General features: G+C 38.4%; 1 protein-coding gene across 1 annotated transcript; it reads left to right on the top strand.

Annotated features, from left to right (window-relative positions):
* The first annotated feature begins 10,648 nt into the window (after positions 1-10,648).
* LOC115743115 (probable transcription factor KAN2) lies at positions 10,649-16,091 on the top strand. Its single transcript, XM_030677750.2, has 6 exons — positions 10,649-11,730; positions 11,949-12,025; positions 12,916-12,958; positions 13,087-13,231; positions 15,038-15,095; positions 15,597-16,091. Exons 1-6 carry the CDS (start codon positions 10,998-11,000, stop codon positions 15,720-15,722), a joined length of 1,182 nt encoding a protein of 393 aa, XP_030533610.1. The 5' UTR covers positions 10,649-10,997; the 3' UTR covers positions 15,723-16,091.
* The last annotated feature ends 3,411 nt before the right edge of the window (positions 16,092-19,502 follow it).

Here is a 19,502-nt window from a genome sequence, read left to right as displayed (position 1 = left end):
CTGAAGTCGAGACCAAGATGTGGGTCAATTTGGGAGGGGGCTAGTCCAAGGTTCGACAAGAGTAAAGCCCAAAGGACCAAGATTCTCCTAAACAGGCCCATGCCGAAAGAACCCTACGCCTAATAGATAGGAGATGCTTTAGGACATCTGTGAAAACATATCCAATGTCATGTACTTACCTTATTCCCGTGAAGACGTTAGGACTTATCTCGTACAATTATAGCTTGCTCCTCGGCTAGGACTCTCTGTTTTCTGCTTCTTGTTTCATGAACGTACTTAGGTACGGTTCGGTTCTCTCTTCGAAGCCAGGGGTTATTTCTGAATTTTGTAGACTTTAAGCAAGTTAAATCAATCAAACTTCATCACTTAAAGGCAAATGACCAACTCGGTTAAGCAAAAACAAAGGGCTTATAACTAGCAATTCGTAAGTTGAGAAAGTGAGTGTGATTATTCTCCTTTTGAATTGTGCCGTTCCCCCCTACAAAATGGTAGGAAGATGATTTATTGGCTTCTTCTCTCTTTTTGAATTCGTGCCATGCTACGACTCCCCAAGGAAGTAGGGAGAGATCATCACCGTATGCACACCAAGATGGTTTATCCGCGGATATGCTTGCCAATATTAGCATAACAAAACGATTGACTACTACGTTCTACTTGCAGCCTCCTGGAGAACTATCCCATGTTTTGTTTAGTGATAAAGTTGGGATTATAGATTTTAGACTGCAATTTATATAGTCTATACCTCGTGTTTAACAAAAAAAAAAAGAAAAGAAAAAACTCATGAAACACAAGAATTAGGTTAATGGGTTCTTGTCATAATCAGCACATTTGTCTTAACCCTAGATTTGTCGGGTGACTAGAACACGATATCTCGTGCTGATTAGTCCTCAAAGAAGAGAAAAAAGATTCAATATGTTTCATCTTTTTTGATTATCACGTATCCATCCAAGAACAGGATCTTATACCTATGGAGCTAATCTCTCTCTCTCTCTCTCTCTCTCTTTTGAAAAGGGAACACCAAATAAGAAAAACCTGAGTCACTTGCTACTTTTAAGTGCTGTTGATCAAATCTCTTGTTTTATAATGGGATAAAGGTTCGTTTAGCATCCCCCATTCTTCTTGCTTCTTTAAAGTATTCAATGTCATGTGATTTTCAGGGGAATATTATGCCAAGTCTTCCGCTCAATCTCCCCTTTTTGGGAGAGAGTTTCCTCCTGAAGCCTGGATTTTTTTTTTTTTTTTATCAGTAAAGTTTTTGAACTTTGATGGCCCCCCACTCGGGACATCCCCATCACCCCAATTATTGAGAAATGCCTTGGCACCAAAAGTATTGTATCCCTTGGAAAGAATCATAACTTTTGATATCAGTCAATTACGGGGAAAAATTATCAAAAAAAAAAAATCCTAAATCTATTATAATTATGCTAATTCAGTTCCAAATCTTTTTGTTTTAAATTGAGTCATAAATCTTTTATATTTGTGCAAATTCAGACCATTTGGCCGTTCGACACTAACGCGGACACTTCTAGTGATTTTTTAAAAATTTTTTTTATTCATTTTTTCTTTTATTTCTCTGTCTTTTTTTTTTTTTTTCATGTGGCGGATGAGAGTCGCCGGAGCTTGCCGGCCACTAAACAAGGGCGGCCTCGCCAGCCACAAGCGAAGGCGGTCATGGCCTCGCCGACCATAGGGGGAATAAATATAGAGAAAGAAAAGAAATAAAATAAAAAATTATAATATTACTAGAAATTATCCACGGCAGCACCGGCTAATCAAATAGACTGAATTGACACAAATACAAAAGGTTTAAGACTCAATTAGCAAAAATTCAGAAGTTTAGGACTGAGTTAACACAATTGCAATATGTTTAATTTTTTGGGCAAATTTTCCATCAATTATGACTCGTGACACCCCCCCTCAAACTCCCTGCAACATGACATGTGTGTGCTAATAGCTTCACTTATCCTGTCAGTCGAAAAAAATTCTCCCGAAAAGTATGCCGAATCATAAAAAAAGTCGCACGAAAAAGATGCTTGACTCATGAGATATTCTTTCCCGAAATTTTACCTCGGTAGACATAGATGTGGATAATAGTTATAGTGATCGATCAGCATGAAAGCCGGTATCCGAGCAACATAATCGTTTTCTTCGTGGTGAGTGAGTGAATTGAATTACATGGAAAAACATTGCATCCTTTTTGGGAGGTCTAATCTGAATATGGTCTCGATTGGCTAAGTTGGGTGGATTTGCCGATAAACATATGGGCATGTGCACTTTCCTTGTCTCGGATAATATGGGGGTGATTGTCGGGCCAAAACATTTGATCTAAGTATGATTTAAAAGGCATCGACGTGTACGGTCACGTCATTGGCGGAATTTATTGAAAAGAAAAATTGACATATTTCTTTTTTTTCAAGAAACCCAATAAAAAAAAAAGAAAAAAAAGAGAGAGAGAGAAGTTGTCCTTTTGTGCCGGAATTATTGTTTGCTTGAACTTTACTTGATTCCTAGCTTTGGTTAGTGGGATTCCAATAAGACCAAGAGATGTTGGAAAACCCCCCGGACCATATGCATTAATGAATGGTAATTAATGTCCGAAGAAAAACAAAACATTAACAATTATGTTAATTAGTGTCGGTGTGGACTTGTGGAGGTCAATTGCCCCTCTCTCTCTTCTTTCTCTCACATAATTAGAAAAAAAAAACTGATTATGGTGTTATTGCTTCTAATAGAAAAAATAATTTAATTGCATATAAATGTGTCGATGGATTGTCATGGGCCAACTAATGTAGGGCGAAAATGTGTGCTTGTCCATGTCGAGTGGTGTGCAATGGATGTCTTTCAAGAAGGGAGAAGATAGCAAACTTTTTGGGAGGGAGTTGTTTTGGGTCTGCATTAAAAATCGAACCTTTACAACTACTTTTACACATATGCTACTTAATTCCGGATTGAACTACGGCCGTTTACTTAGCCTCCGTTTGTTTCTCTAAAAAATAAGTGATTTGATAAATATGTTCTGAAAAATGATCGTCCGTATCGCTTACAAAAATAAACAAACAAGAAATATCTTCATCATCCATGGAAATGTTTAAATGCAAATTGTCATAGACAATAAAAACATGTTATGTTGATTAAGTATTTTAAGCGATGTAAACAATCATTTTTACAAAAATATTTTCCCGATCACTCATTTTTTTTCAGAGAACAAACGAAGCCTTAAAAACATCCTTTTTAGTATCGTCACATCGTCTAACTTTCAAATGTTGGCAAGTCCTTTACTCATCGCTTTTCTTTTTACTTTTATTATGATCATAAATGTATAATAAATGTTTGAAATGTAGACGATTTTCCTTTCAGGCAGTCGATCACCTTGGAAGATTACAAACAGATGAGATCTATTATGAACTTAATTTTCTTGAGCAGCGTGAAAATTATAGAATTTTTTTTTCCATGTTCCAACAGTTTCGGATAAAATAACTTTAACATGCAACGTCTGTCCTTGGGGATAGCAAATGGGAACATAAATAATAATTTGCAAGCCCTAAGGAAGAGCCAGATTACAAAATCACCACCCTGAATAGAAGAGACTCTACATGCACACAATGACATTAACATTAATTCGGACAGTATTTTTCTACTTATAACGAGATATTAATTTAAGATTCGTTTACTCGAATGGTTATGGAATTTCGAACTAAAAGACAAAATTTGGATGCTTCCTCGCCAATTTTTTTATCTGGCAATTCTACATGGAAAAGAAAATATCCCTCAAAACATGCAAACCCTAATAATAATCTCACTTGGAACAAGTCATGTGATCGCGAGTTTTGACGTTAATTGGATCATTAATTATTATAATCGCTAACATTGCCTGGATGATAAGGTGAAGTCTCCGCCACTGCTTCGGACAACACAAATGTCAGTCTCTATGCTTCTGTTCTACGTCGGCCTCTGCGAACAATTTAATGTAAGTTTGAGCATCACAAGCATGGCAGGACACCAATTATACTATTCGACCCCTTAACGAGGAATAATATATGTTTATTTTACATAGATTCTAATGCTGTCAGGAAGACTGGAACCCTAGAGAAGAACACAGAGAGATCAGAATGATAGTTTTATCCAGCATTCAATTGGGCGAATTACAAAGCAATGTTAATTTAAGCTGCTCCAATTATAAAACATAGAGGGTTTTGTTTGTTTAAAAAAATTTCATTAAGAACTTTCCTTTTGACCCAAAAAAGAAAAAGGGAAAAAGGACATTGTCTGTTCTCGTGGAGATTACCATGGCTCCGTCTTCTGATCTTTAAGTTTGGCTTAGCTGTATAGCCATCTAAAGAAGCGACCAAGAGAATATGGTAATTAGGGCGGAGCATGGGTTAGGGCGGAGCATGGGTTCGGGATAAAACTTGAAACCTGGAACCGAACCTATTTAGAATTTGTTCGGTTCTAGATTTTAGAGTATGTAGGGTAGGTTCTACATTCCAAAAATTGTGGAATTTATTCCGACAAGTAAGTATATGTATTCGCGTGATCTAAGTAGATGGAACCAAGAATTTGGAACCCGTAACGAACTTTTATGTTCTTCTTGATATATATATATATATGTTCGTGTGATCATATGGTATTCCATGACGTCCGATGACGAGTATGTAATCTGGAACCATTAGCATGAGCTTCCATTTTCCAACAATATTTATGACTGAGATTCTTTCTTTGTTAATATTTCATATTCATTCGCGTGTCTAAATATGAATTGCGGTCAATGGAATGCAGCAGCAAGTTGTGGTCATTAAAAGTGATAATTCATTACAGTCATTCAATTAAGAATACAAGGGGAAAATGGGTGGAACTTGGAATTGACCATTGAACCTGTGACGGGGCATGTTCCAGGTTTTAGGGTATGGAGGGTAGGTTCCAAATTCCAAAAAATGATAACTGCATTCCGATGAATAGATTTCGGGTTCTAGATGAAATCTGTATGAAACTTGGAATCATTCACCTCTAATGGTGATAATGTCTCTAATTTGTTGTATATTAAGATGGTTTATATCTACAGAAGAAATGGGTCAAGAAGAGACATACAAAAAAAATCAGCCAATTACTTGGGGAAATAATCTATGACCCAGAACTAAAAATCTAAAGCTCGACATAATAAAGATGAGGAATATTCATTACATAACCAATATTTTTGGAAAAATCAAACGACGAATAATTTGTTCTTTTGAAAGAATAATTTCTGAAGCTTGTTCTATTAGAGAATTCACCTAGAACCACCGGTTCTACATATATCAAAACGATCGATTCCTTCTTAAGTAGAACCGATGGTTTTAAGGTCGGCAACATGAACCGTACATGATCTCCTTGAAAACGACCTGTAATCTCGTCGATCCTGGTCGATTCTAGCCAAACTCAAGGATCTATCCAAGAGACACTCAGACACGCATTGACCTTACCGTTTTCCTTACATGGATTTTGTGCTCGAGCAAGTACATCGTCTGATGATGGTATCACCCGATGCAAAAAATTTGTTTCCTCAATATTGAAATTGATCGGTCGTTTCTAGAAAAAAAAAAAACCACATGGCACGAGCTCGCAACTTGCAAGTGAACCAACAGGGCAAGCAAACAAGATAGGAAGACGTCACTGAAAAGATGTCAAAAGGCTCAAACAAAGAACCCAAAGACTACATCGTACGTCGAAGAGTTTTTTGCCTGATGAGTGCAACTTCACAAGAAAAAGCAAAAGAGCGAGGCAACTTAATGGGCAAAAATCAAAAAGCTACCACGAAAAAGAACACAAAAGATTCAAACTAAAAGAAGATGCACAAATAAGCCCACAAAAAAAGAAACTTTTGACGTGACGCTTCCTCAAATTCATGCACCCTCGCCTTGCCAAGATACAAACTTGGGGGTATTGCAAGAAAATCCAGGTGCGTTCTTAATCTTTTGGATAAGTTACAGGAATGATTATTAGGATGATCGTGTCGGTAAAACCCTAATTCGGACGTGTCCCCGTAAATATCTTGATATATGTATAGACTTGTAATCTCATCGAACCGTAAATAGAATTCGACGGCACACATGATAAGGTCGCAACACATTTTTTTCCATCGAGGCAAACAAAATACAAATCCAAGTTAGAAACAAAACTCGCCTTTCCCTTTTGTTGTAGCGATAATTAGATGTTCCATTAATAAGCATAAAAAGGAGATTTTGGATTTGTTATATCTTTTACTTCTTAATTAATTGCTTCCATCCATTTGTTTCCCGGAAAGGGAAGAAAGATTAATGGTGCGCTTGTTTCGTGAAAATGAACGAATTGAAAAATATTTTTCTAATAATGATCGGTTGTATCGCTTATTAAAATGAATAAATAAAAAGTATTTTCGCCGTCCACGAAATTATTTAGACATAAACTGTTGTCGATAATGAAAATATTTTCGATTGACTAATTATCTCGACCGACACGAGCGATCATTTTTAGGAATTTTTTTTTTTCAATTCGTTCATTTCCCTCTAAACAAACCAAGCCTGAGGTTTCGAGAAGAAATGAACAGACTAAACGTGTATGCCTATGTCGATGTTCGCATATTTCGAAGGTTTCGGTATTTCATACTAAAATAAAGGTCAAATCGGGAGAGCTGCCTATGCCCTATCTGAAACACGAAATGAAAAAGGTGAAAATGCAGAGTCCCACACGAAAATTTTGCAGTTTGAGGAAGCAAAGGGCGATTTAATTAGGCAAAGGGATTGGAACAAAGGTGGGGATTTCAATCTTTTCATGAGAAAAGGAAGAATCAACAATCTTCGAGCATATGGAAAGATGATGCTAAGCTTTTAATGCCTTTAACAGCATTGGCAGGCGTTACCTTTGATTTTTGCTCTCCTATTTTTGAGTCTCTACATCGGTAGGTCCCCCACTCCCTTTCATTAACAGACGGTCAAAAAAGTAACAAAAAAGGGGGAAAAAACAAAGGACCTCAACTAACAACCTAATTATCATGGGAGTGGTCCCCTTAAAAAATCCCAACTTTGAGCCGAACTTATTTTTTTACTTTAGTTCCAAATCTGTCCACACGTTCGAAAATCGCCACTAATTTCTTCAAAAATTGTCCATATCGTGGCCAATTAGATGTTCATTATCCGAATCTGTGTTTTCATCAACAACCTCACTCTTCGTATCACACAACAGCAACCTCTTGATGTTAATAACCTAGAAAAAATCAGTGGCGATTTTTAGACGCTCAGGCAAATTTGGGACTAAAGTGAAATTTGGTGATTTTTAATAAACACTATTCTCTCTGACTTTTGCTCTACCTCTTTGCAAACGCGGGAACCGAACCCCACACCTATAATATTAGCATCTCCATTGTCCTATCCCTTTACCAACAGGGCCGCACGCCTATTGGCCCGCCAAGTGATTAGAAAGGTCTCCAACTATGTAAGCCTTCAAATTTGAAAAGGAGAGAAGCGAAGCTATTTTTGGACTTAATGTAACGTGACATATGCATCAGATTTATGACAAGAAGGAAAAGTAATTGAAGGAATGTGCTTAAAAATCCAGCAGAATCCCAGTTGTTTTGGTGGGTCAAGTGATGGGGTCGTACACAGTTCTTGGCTTAGCAGATGCCAGTACGTGATAGCGGAGAACCGACTTTTATATACATTGCCATTATGCCCAACTAATAGAAGTGATGTTTCATACCCAACATATTTATTCTTATTTTCTGAAATTAAATTACTGTTTTTCAACACAATAATGCAATTTCCTGTAGTTTCAACTGAATTAGACAATTCCGCATATGATAATATATATGTATAGTAATAGAAAGCCGGAGAAAAATCGATTGAAAATGTCGGATCGCTCCGGTGAAAGGAGAATACGAAGTTATAGAGAGTACAAGCTTTTCAGTAGCTTTATGTGAATTTATACAAGGTTGTGGTTAGTAGAAACTCAATTGTTTTCAATTAGCGCTTAAAAATCTGATCAAGGGTGGACGATGGCCGATCAAATTGTTAAGTTCGACTTTGAATCAAGAGTAAATGGACGTAATATGCCAACGAGAAATTGCAGTAGATTTTACTGAATCAAAGCAAATGGATTTACATTTTAGGATGTCATACTTGCTCCATGACTGAAACTGAATATGAACTACTAATGGAGGTCAGTGGAACGCGTAGGAAACTCAACCTAATTCCAAGTTCAACTCCAAACTTAGGCAAAATCTAATTTAATTCGATCTACCATGAACAATCATCTCTTCTTCGTATCTGCAGAGTCAAAACATCCCGTTTTCATAGATGATCGGTCTGTTGCTGATTTCGTGATATGCTTCTCGCCGATTCTTTTTATGTCTTTAGATGGACCGTAGCGTTATGCATAATGATCTTCCACCAGCAAAAATCTCTAATTGTCTTGACTTGCACGCTACTATATTGATGCTTTGCAACTGCTCCTGATTCCTTAGCGGCGGTTATCTTCGGACGATGGATAAATTTTGTGTGTACTTCGAGTCAATTTATCGTCGCCGTATGTCATATACTTCACTTGAATCCTACCCATTGAAAACTTATCATCGATAAGCTTATTATGCATTTCGTCGATGGAACCTGGGAGCCAAGTGTATTATCGTGACCAACCTGATCTATGAGGTTATGATGCATTCCATCGATCGGCTTTATAAGTAATGTCAATGGTCATGGCCTGGTTTGAGCCATTGATGGGATACTCTTCTTTATAGGCTTTTTGATCCAATTTTTTGTCCTTGTCATGTTAAAGCAAGAAAGAATGATTAAAAGACAATGTTTTCATATTTTACTGCGAACACGATAGTACGCTCGGTGAACAATCGTTGATAATTTAGTAATTAACTGTATTGTAAGTATGATGAAAGGAAAAAAAAATGAAAACATTACACCCATTTATAAGTTTGGGGGTGTCTAGCCTATCGATGATAATTTGACGATTCTCCAAGTTACATTGTGGTAATGATATCCATTTGAAGAGATTCATACAACAAAGGGAGAAGGTACATCAAAAAAGGAACAAGCCATGCAAACATGCTAAGGTAGCATGACCGATTAACCGAGTGTTTTTAATCATTAACAAACATATTCTAGCTGAGTTGTTATATGGGTTAGCTATACTTAATAAATTACTCATAAATGGATTTAAACGCAATATACACGTTAAATGAGTCATAGATTGCTATACATGTGTCGTAAATGGGTTTACAATTTATTTGGACCAAACTCACCTCTATGATTATCTCTTTATTCTCTCTCGCCTTTACTCGATCTCGTGTTCATTGACTCTGCACACTCACCTCAATTTTGATATGGATTTTCCTAGATTGGGTTATTATGGAAGCGCTTTAGCAATATAGGGCAGGTTGGGTATGAGTCATTGGATTTGCATTGCATGGAAAATGGGACAAAACGGGTTGAACGAGTTTATTTGGGTCAGACTATTTTCGATCTAATCCGTCTCACCCATTTGATTAGGTCTAATCATTACATAGCAGATAATAATAACCATAAATTCATGAAAAGGAAAATCTTATTGGGTCAGCGATATTGCATCCAAAAATGATTAGCATATCATTATCACATAAGAGCTCATATGTATAATAAAGCACTTGATGTGTCAAACGATAATCCAAGTACTCCATCTGCCAACAATCCTCCAAAAGTGTTGAATGAAGGGGGTTGTTCGGTAATACTCCAGATTCTTTGATTCATATTCTTTTGTTCCCGAAAACAAAAAAAGAATAGAAATTTATTTAGAAATGTAAATTAATATTTTCTTCATGAGAACATAAACAAGAAGTTAAAGAAAGTAACTTTTTTGTTCCCGAGAACAAAATCAGAAATAATGTCATTTTAGAAAAATAAGCTCACTGCAACTTAATACTCATTTTTACAATCACGAATCCATCGCTACTCGTCGCATCGCCCACTGATCACCCTCACTGCCTCCACCGACATTTTTGTATTTAGATGGAAAAAAATTGGGAGTAGAAATCTTTAGGATCGTACCAAATACATTTCTGTTTTTTTTTCTATGCCAGTCGCCATCACCGCCTCCACTCACCAAACACGTTCTTCTGCTTAGAAACTGTTCCCTAGAACAAAATCGGAAAAAATTCATTTCTATTCAGAAATTGTTTCCAGGAACAGAAACATTACCAAACGGGCACCCGTAAAGGCTTTCCTACTTACTGTTGTGTGGAAAAGCAACACCGACCGTATAATTCAATCACATGCAGTCCATTGCAAGCCTCCTTCGCGCATTGAAATACTTATTTTGTTAAAACGAAAAAGGGACTAAATTAAGATGGGATTAAAATCAAAGAAAGACTTTACCGAAAAATTTACTTCCCTTCCCAAAGCACAGGAAATGGAAAGTAAAAAGGAGAGCAGTAAAAAAAAAATGGAAAAAGAAAAAAAGAATCACTGAGTCCCAAATATTGATAACTTTTCCCCTCATCTTTTCCTCTCTTTTTTCACCCTCACTACCCTACACCCACGTCCACACAAAAGGCCAAAAAAAAAAAAAAAAAAAAAAGGGAACTCTTTCTCTCTCTCTTTCTCTCTTTCTTTGATTTTCAAGTGTCATTTTCTCACTTATACCTCTTCACAAAGGAAAACGAGGCCACTCTCTTCATTTCATCTCTCTCTCTCTCTCTTTCTCTCTTTCATCTCCAAGTTCTCTGCAACTACTTCTTCCCCAGTCTCATATTGATCTAACCCCATCCATGAATCCAGCCCTCTCATCCCTCTTCCCAGCTTTAAATTCCTAGACCCAATAACCAGATCACACAGAAAATCTCTCAACATCCGCCATTTTCTTCTGGGTTTTCTTGATATGGTTTTTACCTAAGAGTCTCTTGATATATATACCTCGCTATAGGAGAGCAAGGGAAAGAGGATAAGCACCGGAGGGAGAATCCGAAACCGACGTGCTGCCGGTTTCTTCTTTCAGGGTTGTTTTAGATGGAGCTCTTCCCAGCTCAGCCGGATTTGTCCCTGCAAATCAGCCCTCCCAACGCCAAATCGGCGTCGTCCTGGCGGCGGGCGGCGGAAGATGAGGTGAACTTGGGCTTCTGGAAGAGGGCCCTCGACTCGAGGAGCCACCACTCCTTGCCGTCCTCAATGGCAGCCAGGAACGAGACCCGCTTCGATCCCTCCCTGTCAAATCCGAGGGCTAACCACAGCACCATTAGCGGCGGCGGCAACATTTCAATGGCCAGCAATAACATCTCTTACAACCATCTCCACCAGGGCAACAACCATATCCACTCCTTCCAACACCAAAACCAGTACTCCAACAGTAATCAACACCAACATATGCAGCAGCAGCATCATCATCATCATCATCACTCAGTGTTGCAGCATCAGCCACAAGGACTGAGCCAAGAGCTCAGCTTCTTGAGACCGATTAGAGGCATCCCGGTGTACCACCAGAACTCTTCCAGCGCTTTCCCATTCGCCGCCCAACTTCACCATCTAGACCCATCACCAATTCATCACCCGAACAGTGGTAACTCCGTAGCTAATAGTACCAATACCATCGCTCCTAACCTTTGCCATTCGCACGGGCTGATGAGATCGAGGTTCTTGCCGCGGTTCCCGGCGAAGCGGAGCATGCGGGCGCCGCGAATGCGGTGGACGACCACGCTGCACGCCCGGTTCGTCCATGCGGTGGAACTGCTCGGCGGCCACGAAAGTAATGCTTCTCATCTTTGTACTCTCTGTCATTCCTCTCTTTCCTATGATGTTTTGGCCTTATCTTCCATCTTTTACAGATTGTTATTCCCACCTGGGAGAAAAAAATTGGGCTTTATTCTTTAGAAGTTGCAAAAACAGGAAACCAAATGAGAAGAGAATATTTACTTTTTTTTCTGCTTATGCTCTCTCTTTTTCTCTCGTGGGTTTTTTTTTCAGGAGCCACACCAAAGTCCGTCCTTGAGCTAATGGACGTGAAAGATCTAACCTTGGCACATGTTAAGTCTCATTTACAGGTAAAAAAAAAACCTCATTTCTATCAAGATCTCGATCTCTCTCTCTCTCTCTCCCTAATTAAACGAAAATCAAGAAAATGCAGCCATAAATTTCTGTCTCTCTTGCATCTTGTGCTTTGTCTGAGAAATTGCATGACATTAAGCAGTGACTAAGTTTTGTCTTTGTTATGGTGGTATTGGCATCAGCACTTGCATTATTTAAGAGAGCTGACATTGTTGCCGGAGGTCTGTTTAGTGCATTTGCTTCGGATTCCAAGATTTTCTCAGCTTAAGGCTCTCTCTCTCTCTCTCAAGCCCTTTGCACACCCTTTTCTCTACTAGATCTGATGGTCCTGCAAAGGAACTAATCATCAACAGCTTTTCACTCTCAAGAATCAATAACCCAAGTCAAAAAAGAAGCAAAATAGAATAAAATAACAGTAGAGAGAGAGAGAGAGAGAGAGAGAGAGTTGCTGTTATCGATTTCAGAGAAACAAGTGAAGACAAAAACACGAGGAGTTCAAAATGGAGTCGGCCAAGCCGAGAGAAGAGCACACTTATGCTGAGTTTTTTTCTTTCTTTTTTTTTTTTAGAAAGTCATGTGGGAAGGAAAAATAGGGAAAACGAAAAAGGAGTAAGTACAGAACATCATCATTTCTTAATGATGTTGGTTTCAGACAGGGTTTTCTTCTCAAGTTGGACACACTTGCACAGCCTGTGGGCGGGTCTTCATTGGTGTTTTTGCATGAATCTCTGGATACGGAAAGTAATGTTTTTCTAAAGCATCATGCACGCCTATGTTAATCAGTACCTGGTTTAAGCATTGCATAGAACCCCAACTACAACACTTTCTTTTTACGCTTAATGCCGAGTGAAAACTCACTAACAAGTTTACCCCGTGGGATTCGCAGATGTATCGAACCGTGAAGACTACCGATAGAGCAATAACTTCAGGTAAGAACTAACCAGTTTCCCTTTTCTGGGAAAAAAAAAATGATATGAACCATGTGAGCGATAGAATGTTTCGACATGCACCGTCATGTACGAGCTTCTTATGCATCTATCTCGACCTTTGTACGCAGGACAAACGGATGCATTTGATAATGGATCTTCAGGAGAAACTTCTGATGATTTGGTCATTGAAGTTGCGAACCCGACAAGGCCGGAACTTGGAAGGCATGATCGTCAAGATTCGAGTCACCATGGTCTTTGGAGCAATTCTTCAAGGTTAGCTCTTATATGCGACCCCTTTTTTTTCTCTCTCCCCATTTCGTTTGTGTTCTCCTGTGAAATATTAATGCCATGCACACGAACTGAAAGTATTTATGCTTGATCTCCGTTCATTCATGAAGTGACAAGCTCTCATGGGAATCTAGTAAAACGATTCCTCGAGCCGTCCCTTGCTTCCAAACTACTAAAACAACTATTGTTAAAATTTCGACATTCATTCATGTCAAGAAATGTGAATTACACTAGAAACATTTTCTCTGTACTTTCATTCCTATGATTTTTGAGCTCGCATATTGTCGTAGATATTCTTATAATTTGTGATATTAATTTGCTCAAAGCTACCCCGTACCAAGTCATTGTTCTGTCTAATCCTGCTATACCTAATTAATCTCATATCCGTCTAATCCTGCTATTCAAAGCAACTCCTTGCCAAGTCATTCAAATCTTTGAGCTCTATATCCATAGAATGTATCACATACCACTGACCGTCATTATGCTTTGGAGAAATCATACATGTTCAGCGCAGAAATTCCTGAGTTTTGTAGCAAGATTTAGAGCAATGTCTTAGAATAAAAAAAAAAACGCAAGGCATTAACATTCTCCGTCTCTTTGTCGTTGATGCTGGGGGCTGCATCCGGACCTCATAAACACTCGATTCATCCCACAGAGTCAGCGATGATTCCTTAGCCGTCATGGTCAAGTAGTTGGTTGCAGCGTCTGAGGCCTCTAAGGGAAGGCTTCAAGATTGTCTTCTTTAAAACTCTAACCTATGACCATGCTTCCTGTCTTGTTGGTTCTTAACCATTTTTCAACATCCCATTACGGTTAAGGCCCTCTGTATACTTCATCCCTAGAACCTTCATCTCTAACAGCACTGTCGGAAGGGCCAACCAGCAAATTAAAACCGTCAGGGTCTAGCATAATCCATAGATTAACCTCTATAAATACTTGTATTATGGCGGTGCGAGCATGCCCCAACGGAAAACTTGATCAACAATGTTTTGGCAAGTTCCAAGCATCGCAATTGACTATAGAAACTACATGTAACCCGATTGATACTTCAATACTCACATTCGGCATGTATTGCCAGGCGGATTCTTCGTGTATTCTGCCTTTGTTCTTAGCTGAGTGTATTAAGGGTCTCTAATTTCCTGTAACACATGTACACGTACGCCATCTGAATAATGCACGTGTAAAGTATGTGGCTTTTACAAGAGGTAACAAAAAGAGGAAAGAATAATTTGCCCCTGCTTTTCTCTCCACCCGTCTGTCCGAGACAAAAGAGTGAAACCTTCATAATGGTTTCACGACCAAACGTATTACAAAATTCTTTTCGTCCCAAGACATGGAAAATCCACCTTAAAATCAGAGATATCTTCATCTTTGGATTTCGTGGGCTCTCCTCCTAAAGTCTCTTTCTTTCTTTCTTTCTTTACTTTCTTTAAGTGGGACCTAAAAGTTTAGAAAACTTAATCCCAAAGTTAAATCAAATCCTCCATTAATGGACCCCCTTCGAAGAAAAAACTCTTCTGCCACTCGCTAAAGCTGATATTCTTTACCTTGCTTCTTGTTGTGTTTTGATGGGTAATGGGATATCACGTGGTGAGGGTCTCGACTTTCGGCTTTATTACAACGTATGCAGTTCGCAAAAGCGAGGACTGTGTAAAGAAGAGACAACAAAAAAGACAGCTTTCTTTATCCCCATCTTTTGTTTTTTCCCCCCTTCCCTCTGCATGGCTTCCACTGACAACTAGGGATATATTCTCTTTGAAAAAACCTACATTTCCTTTTGGTTGGTTTCAGGGAAGCTTGGTTGCATGGCAAGCCAAAGGATTCTGGAGGAAGCACTCCATCTGTTGAGGTATTTATATGAAGGAAGCCCTAAACACAAGCAGTTTTTAAGTTTCTTTTCCCTGGAAGTTTCCGCGATTATCGGAGCTATGTCGAACCTCTGTAGGTGTCTACGTCCCAGATTTCATTGAGTGAAATTATGTACTATAGAAGTTGGAACATCTCTAGATTGCTTGATACGGTGAATTATAGCATGCTACATGCCGAATTTTTCACTTTTTTTTTCTTGAAATTTCTGAATTCTACATACTTTTAGTTAGAAGTGTTTAAGCTCCTGGACTAATGCCATCCATTGATTACCCGAAAAACTTTGAAAAAAGAAGAAGAAGAAGACAACTTTAATTTCTTTCACCATGGTCAAGAAATGAAAGTACCCCCATTGGATAATTTATTTATGGGGGAAGGAAAAAGCTGACCTCGTCGTAATGTTTCAGTTTCTTAATCTTTCCAGAGTCAATGCTAGTGCCTGTCTCTTATTCTATTGCCTTTCTCTCTTTTTTTGCTGTCGCAGAAGGACATGGATCCAAAGCTCTCAACCTACGAGAGGACATCAGAAATCAGTTCACCGCCGGTCATTCTCGCAGGCACAAGTCCCATGAAGCTAAACCTGGAATTCACTTTGGGAAGGCCGCATTAATTATTTTTATAATCTTTTTTTCCAATTTTTTTTTCCTACTGATTTCGAGAGACCATTAATTGTAGCTTATTAGAATCAGCTGATGAACAAAAAAGAATCAGGTTCTTCCCGCTGAGAAAATCAGAGGCGAGAAAGTGAGAGAAAAACAAAAGGAAAAGAAAAGGCCAAAAGGAAAGGGGAGAGAGAGAGAGAGCTGAAGAAAGACAAGGAGACAAGAAAGACAGAAAGCAACAAAAGTAGAGACTGAGTTGGAGAAGGGAAAGAAAGAAAAAGCGTCCTTATCAAGCTGCCTCTGAGAGAGACCCGAAATCCGACATTATAGAAACAATATTGTAATTCCTACGTAAATATGATCCATGATGATGTTGATGTTGTTTGTTCTTTCAATCAGAGAAAGTAAGTGAGAGAGAGAATGGAAACTGTTCCTTTTCTTGCAACTTTACTGGGGCATCATTACCTTTGGTAACACGGAGTTCTTCATCGTTTATTCATGTTATTAACAAAAGGTCCATAGCTAGGGCACTGTCACATGCTTTACACTCCCTCTGAATAAAGGGGAAAAAAGGAAGGAGGTGCATGGAAATTTGAACAAGAAGTGGCAAAAGTCATGACCACATATGATATTTAAATCAAGAGTTAATACCACCAAAAAATCCTAAATTAGTACACATGTGACAGATTTACTCTAAATCAATTTTTTTCATAGCAAAAAACTCCAAGGCGGTACAATTGTGACAAATTTACCCTCCATTAGTTTTTGTTAAATTAGGTTAATACCACAAAAAATCTCAAATCAGTACACCCGTGACAAACGAAGAATAAAAATCATAAACTTCTACACCCATCAACCGCAACGTGTTATCTAATTTATGATGATAAAACTTAAGGGGAGGTTAGTTTGGTTGTGGGTGTACCGATTTAGGATTTTTGGTGATCAAAAAATTAGTTTGAGGTAAATTTATCAGGGGTGTACCAATTTTAGATTTTTCGTGGTATTATCCCTTGAATCAAAATCATGAAATAACAAAAGGAATATAGAGAAATTGGTGGGAATAATAATGTAAGTCGACCAAAGTTCTTTGTTTTTATTGATTATTATACTCGAAACTGTGAGATTCAAGCTCTGTGTTTCTTTGTCCAAAAAAAAAAAGCTCTGTGTTTCTGTCATTGTTCGTGAAAGTTCATTTCATTTCCTCCAAATCAGTAAACAAACAAATCTGTTCGAATATGACAACTTCGGCAAAAGGAAAAAAAGAGGGAGAAAGAGTCATTTGACTTTACCGTATGCTTTGCTTTCACTGATTCGATTTATGGGTAAAGTGTAGCACACCTTTGTTTTGTCTTTCTATAAAGATTTAAGAGGGTTGTTACTTCTTTATCCGTGATAAAGTATTCAGACATTTCCATTCACTTTAAAGATGGTTGATGATAATGTCTGCTTTTCCGGTTCAAAATCAGTGATTAGGTAGATATAGTAGGTGAAACAGTCACAAAAACTTGTGGAAAGAAACTCAGATTTCTTTGAAACATTGTCATTACCTGATTAATAATGCACCACCGCGTACATTTACTGAAGAACATAAGCTATGATGAAGCGGGCCAACCACAATCCTCATGGGGAAGTAAGATATTGTCTTAAGAACGATCGCTTATATCGTTTGAAATAATTACTTAATGAAAAATATTTTCATTATCGATAGCAGTTTATATCTAAACATTTTCATAAACGATGAATATATTTTGCGTTAATTCATATTTGTAAACAATATAATTTTTTTTTTCAAATCATTCATTTTTTATGAAAAGAATAGCTCCCAAATTCGAGCTTTCCGACCCTGCATTATCGTCCCTAATAAGGCGACTCATGCAATTCAACTATATTATCATTTGTGACCTAGAGGAACCTAGAACTGAATTTTTCATCATTTTTATAGCAAATCAAGATTTCACAATCAACATTTACTTAAGACCATAGCCCAATTTGATCTATCTACCCTCAAAGCAGCAGAACAAGATCACTGCCGCCTGTGGATTTTGCTTTCGAATAGTTAGGGTTTCGGATGAGGAAGAAGGCTTCACGATACATTGAGTGGTGTGATCGTTGCTAGGGACACCACATATAACATGTGTGGACTCACCATCTATAAATTCTATTCAATGCCTGTCATTATTTTTCCTATGCATCGCAACTCAAAGGTATGATGTGATCATCACATACTTTACAACCACTCAAATATTCCTTTATGGAAGACGACCGAAAGAAAAGATTCAAAATGTATTTTCCATTGCTGGACCGCAACATGACACAACCCCCGGCATTTGTAGTGGGCCGAACAGTGGAGGAAAACACCCCGTAACCCTAATGTTGCAGAAAAATGAAAGGAAAGCTTCCAAGAATCACTACGAAAACCCGTCGTGATTCTGTTCCTATTACATCATCCCACGCGCGCGGGGACTCAGCGTAAGACAAAGCGAGATAACGTGAAGCGACGGTGAAGAATTCATCGCAGCTCGTGCCCAACACGTTCGTGGGAAGGGAGGAAACAAGAAAAGCAACAGGAGGAGGAGGAGGAGGGGCGAGGTGGTTCGAGGCTCTCTCTGAACGCGCACATAAAACAGGACGATCCCATGTGCAGTAATCTTTACCTAGCACTTGCTATTTGACAAGAAATACTTTGTGTACAGTCTTCGCAAAAACCAGCAGCAGTAACGCTCGGCCCGTTTTGGCCAATCGCGGCCGAGACCCGGTGGGAGTACTTTGCGTTCTTTAACCGTCTTTGTTAGCTTCAGTTATTGCTCAGAGGATGATGAGCTTCTGGAGGAAAGTTTTTCGCTCCAAGGAAGGAGAAAGATTGAATGGGGCACGAATACCGTCATTCTTTATTTTCTTGATTTGATTTGATGTTCGAGGGTTTGCACGTTTGGGTGAATAAAGTGCTTTTCTCTGGGGAAAAAAAGAGAGAAAAAAGGAAAGGTAAACAGTCGGGATTTTGAATTTGTGAGAAAGGAAGTGAGAGAACTTTTCCTTTTTGCTCATCTTTATGGAATTATTGTTTCTTTTCTTTCTTTCTTTCTTTCTTTTTTTCTCTTATCCTGTTCCTTGTTCGAGTGGGTTTAGAAGTGGTGGAGCATCACGAATTAATCAATCAAAGATGCTTGGCAATGTATTTAACCGGAAGGCACGGTAGGGTTTTGAAACTAACCCTAACAAGAAAGACAATATCGGTCACTATTTCTAAAAGAGTGGGATAAATTTTTCCGCCGAAACCCATTGCCGACTTCATCACGATCGATCAGGCGAAACGGTTTCGTAGAGTTTGTTTGTTTTTTTTTTTCCTCATGCAAGCCGGCGTGGTTATGGTACCCGATTGCATATGCATGAGCCTGCTAGCACACGAGTTTCGCGATTTCGACGAGATAATACTCGCAGGTTTTATAACGTTAAGAAAATTTTTCTTGTAATTATACGGCTCCACGTCGATTCACCGCTTTTTTACAAGTACATAACACAAGGTATTCCTATGCTAACATTCAAGGAAAACCCATTTATGGTTTATCCATTTTGTGTGGAATCGGGTACCATTCAAAGCAACAAGAATGTCTGAAGTTTTTTTTTTTTCGCTCCCCTATTTTTCATTGTACTTGATTTGTGGAAAAAGGGGACATGTAGGCTTTTAGGGTAAAAAAATTTCACTTACATCTCTGTACTTATCGCTTAGACGAATTACGAGGTTAGCCGAAGTTAGCGACCTACTTGAAATGAAGACTCGACCTCTGCAA

This window comes from Rhodamnia argentea, chromosome 3 (assembly GCF_020921035.1).
Source record: "Rhodamnia argentea isolate NSW1041297 chromosome 3, ASM2092103v1, whole genome shotgun sequence".
NCBI classification, from domain to species: Eukaryota; Viridiplantae; Streptophyta; class Magnoliopsida; order Myrtales; family Myrtaceae; genus Rhodamnia; species Rhodamnia argentea.
The sequence above is the reverse complement of the archived record's forward strand: the minus strand, read 5'-3'. Positions and strand labels throughout refer to the sequence as shown.

What these genes read in the sequence shown, in the direction of transcription:
- LOC115743115 (XM_030677750.2), top strand. Translation starts at nt 10,998, where the DNA reads ATGGAGCTCTTCCCAGCTCAGCCGGATTTGTCCCTGCAAATCAGCCCT. An exon ending in ATGTTAAGTCTCATTTACAG is followed by an intron (nt 12,026 to 12,915) that starts GTAAAAAAAAAA and finishes TGGGATTCGCAG; the next exon opens with ATGTATCGAACCGTGAAGAC. An exon ending in CTTTGGAGCAATTCTTCAAG is followed by an intron (nt 13,232 to 15,037) that starts GTTAGCTCTTAT and finishes GGTTGGTTTCAG; the next exon opens with GGAAGCTTGGTTGCATGGCA.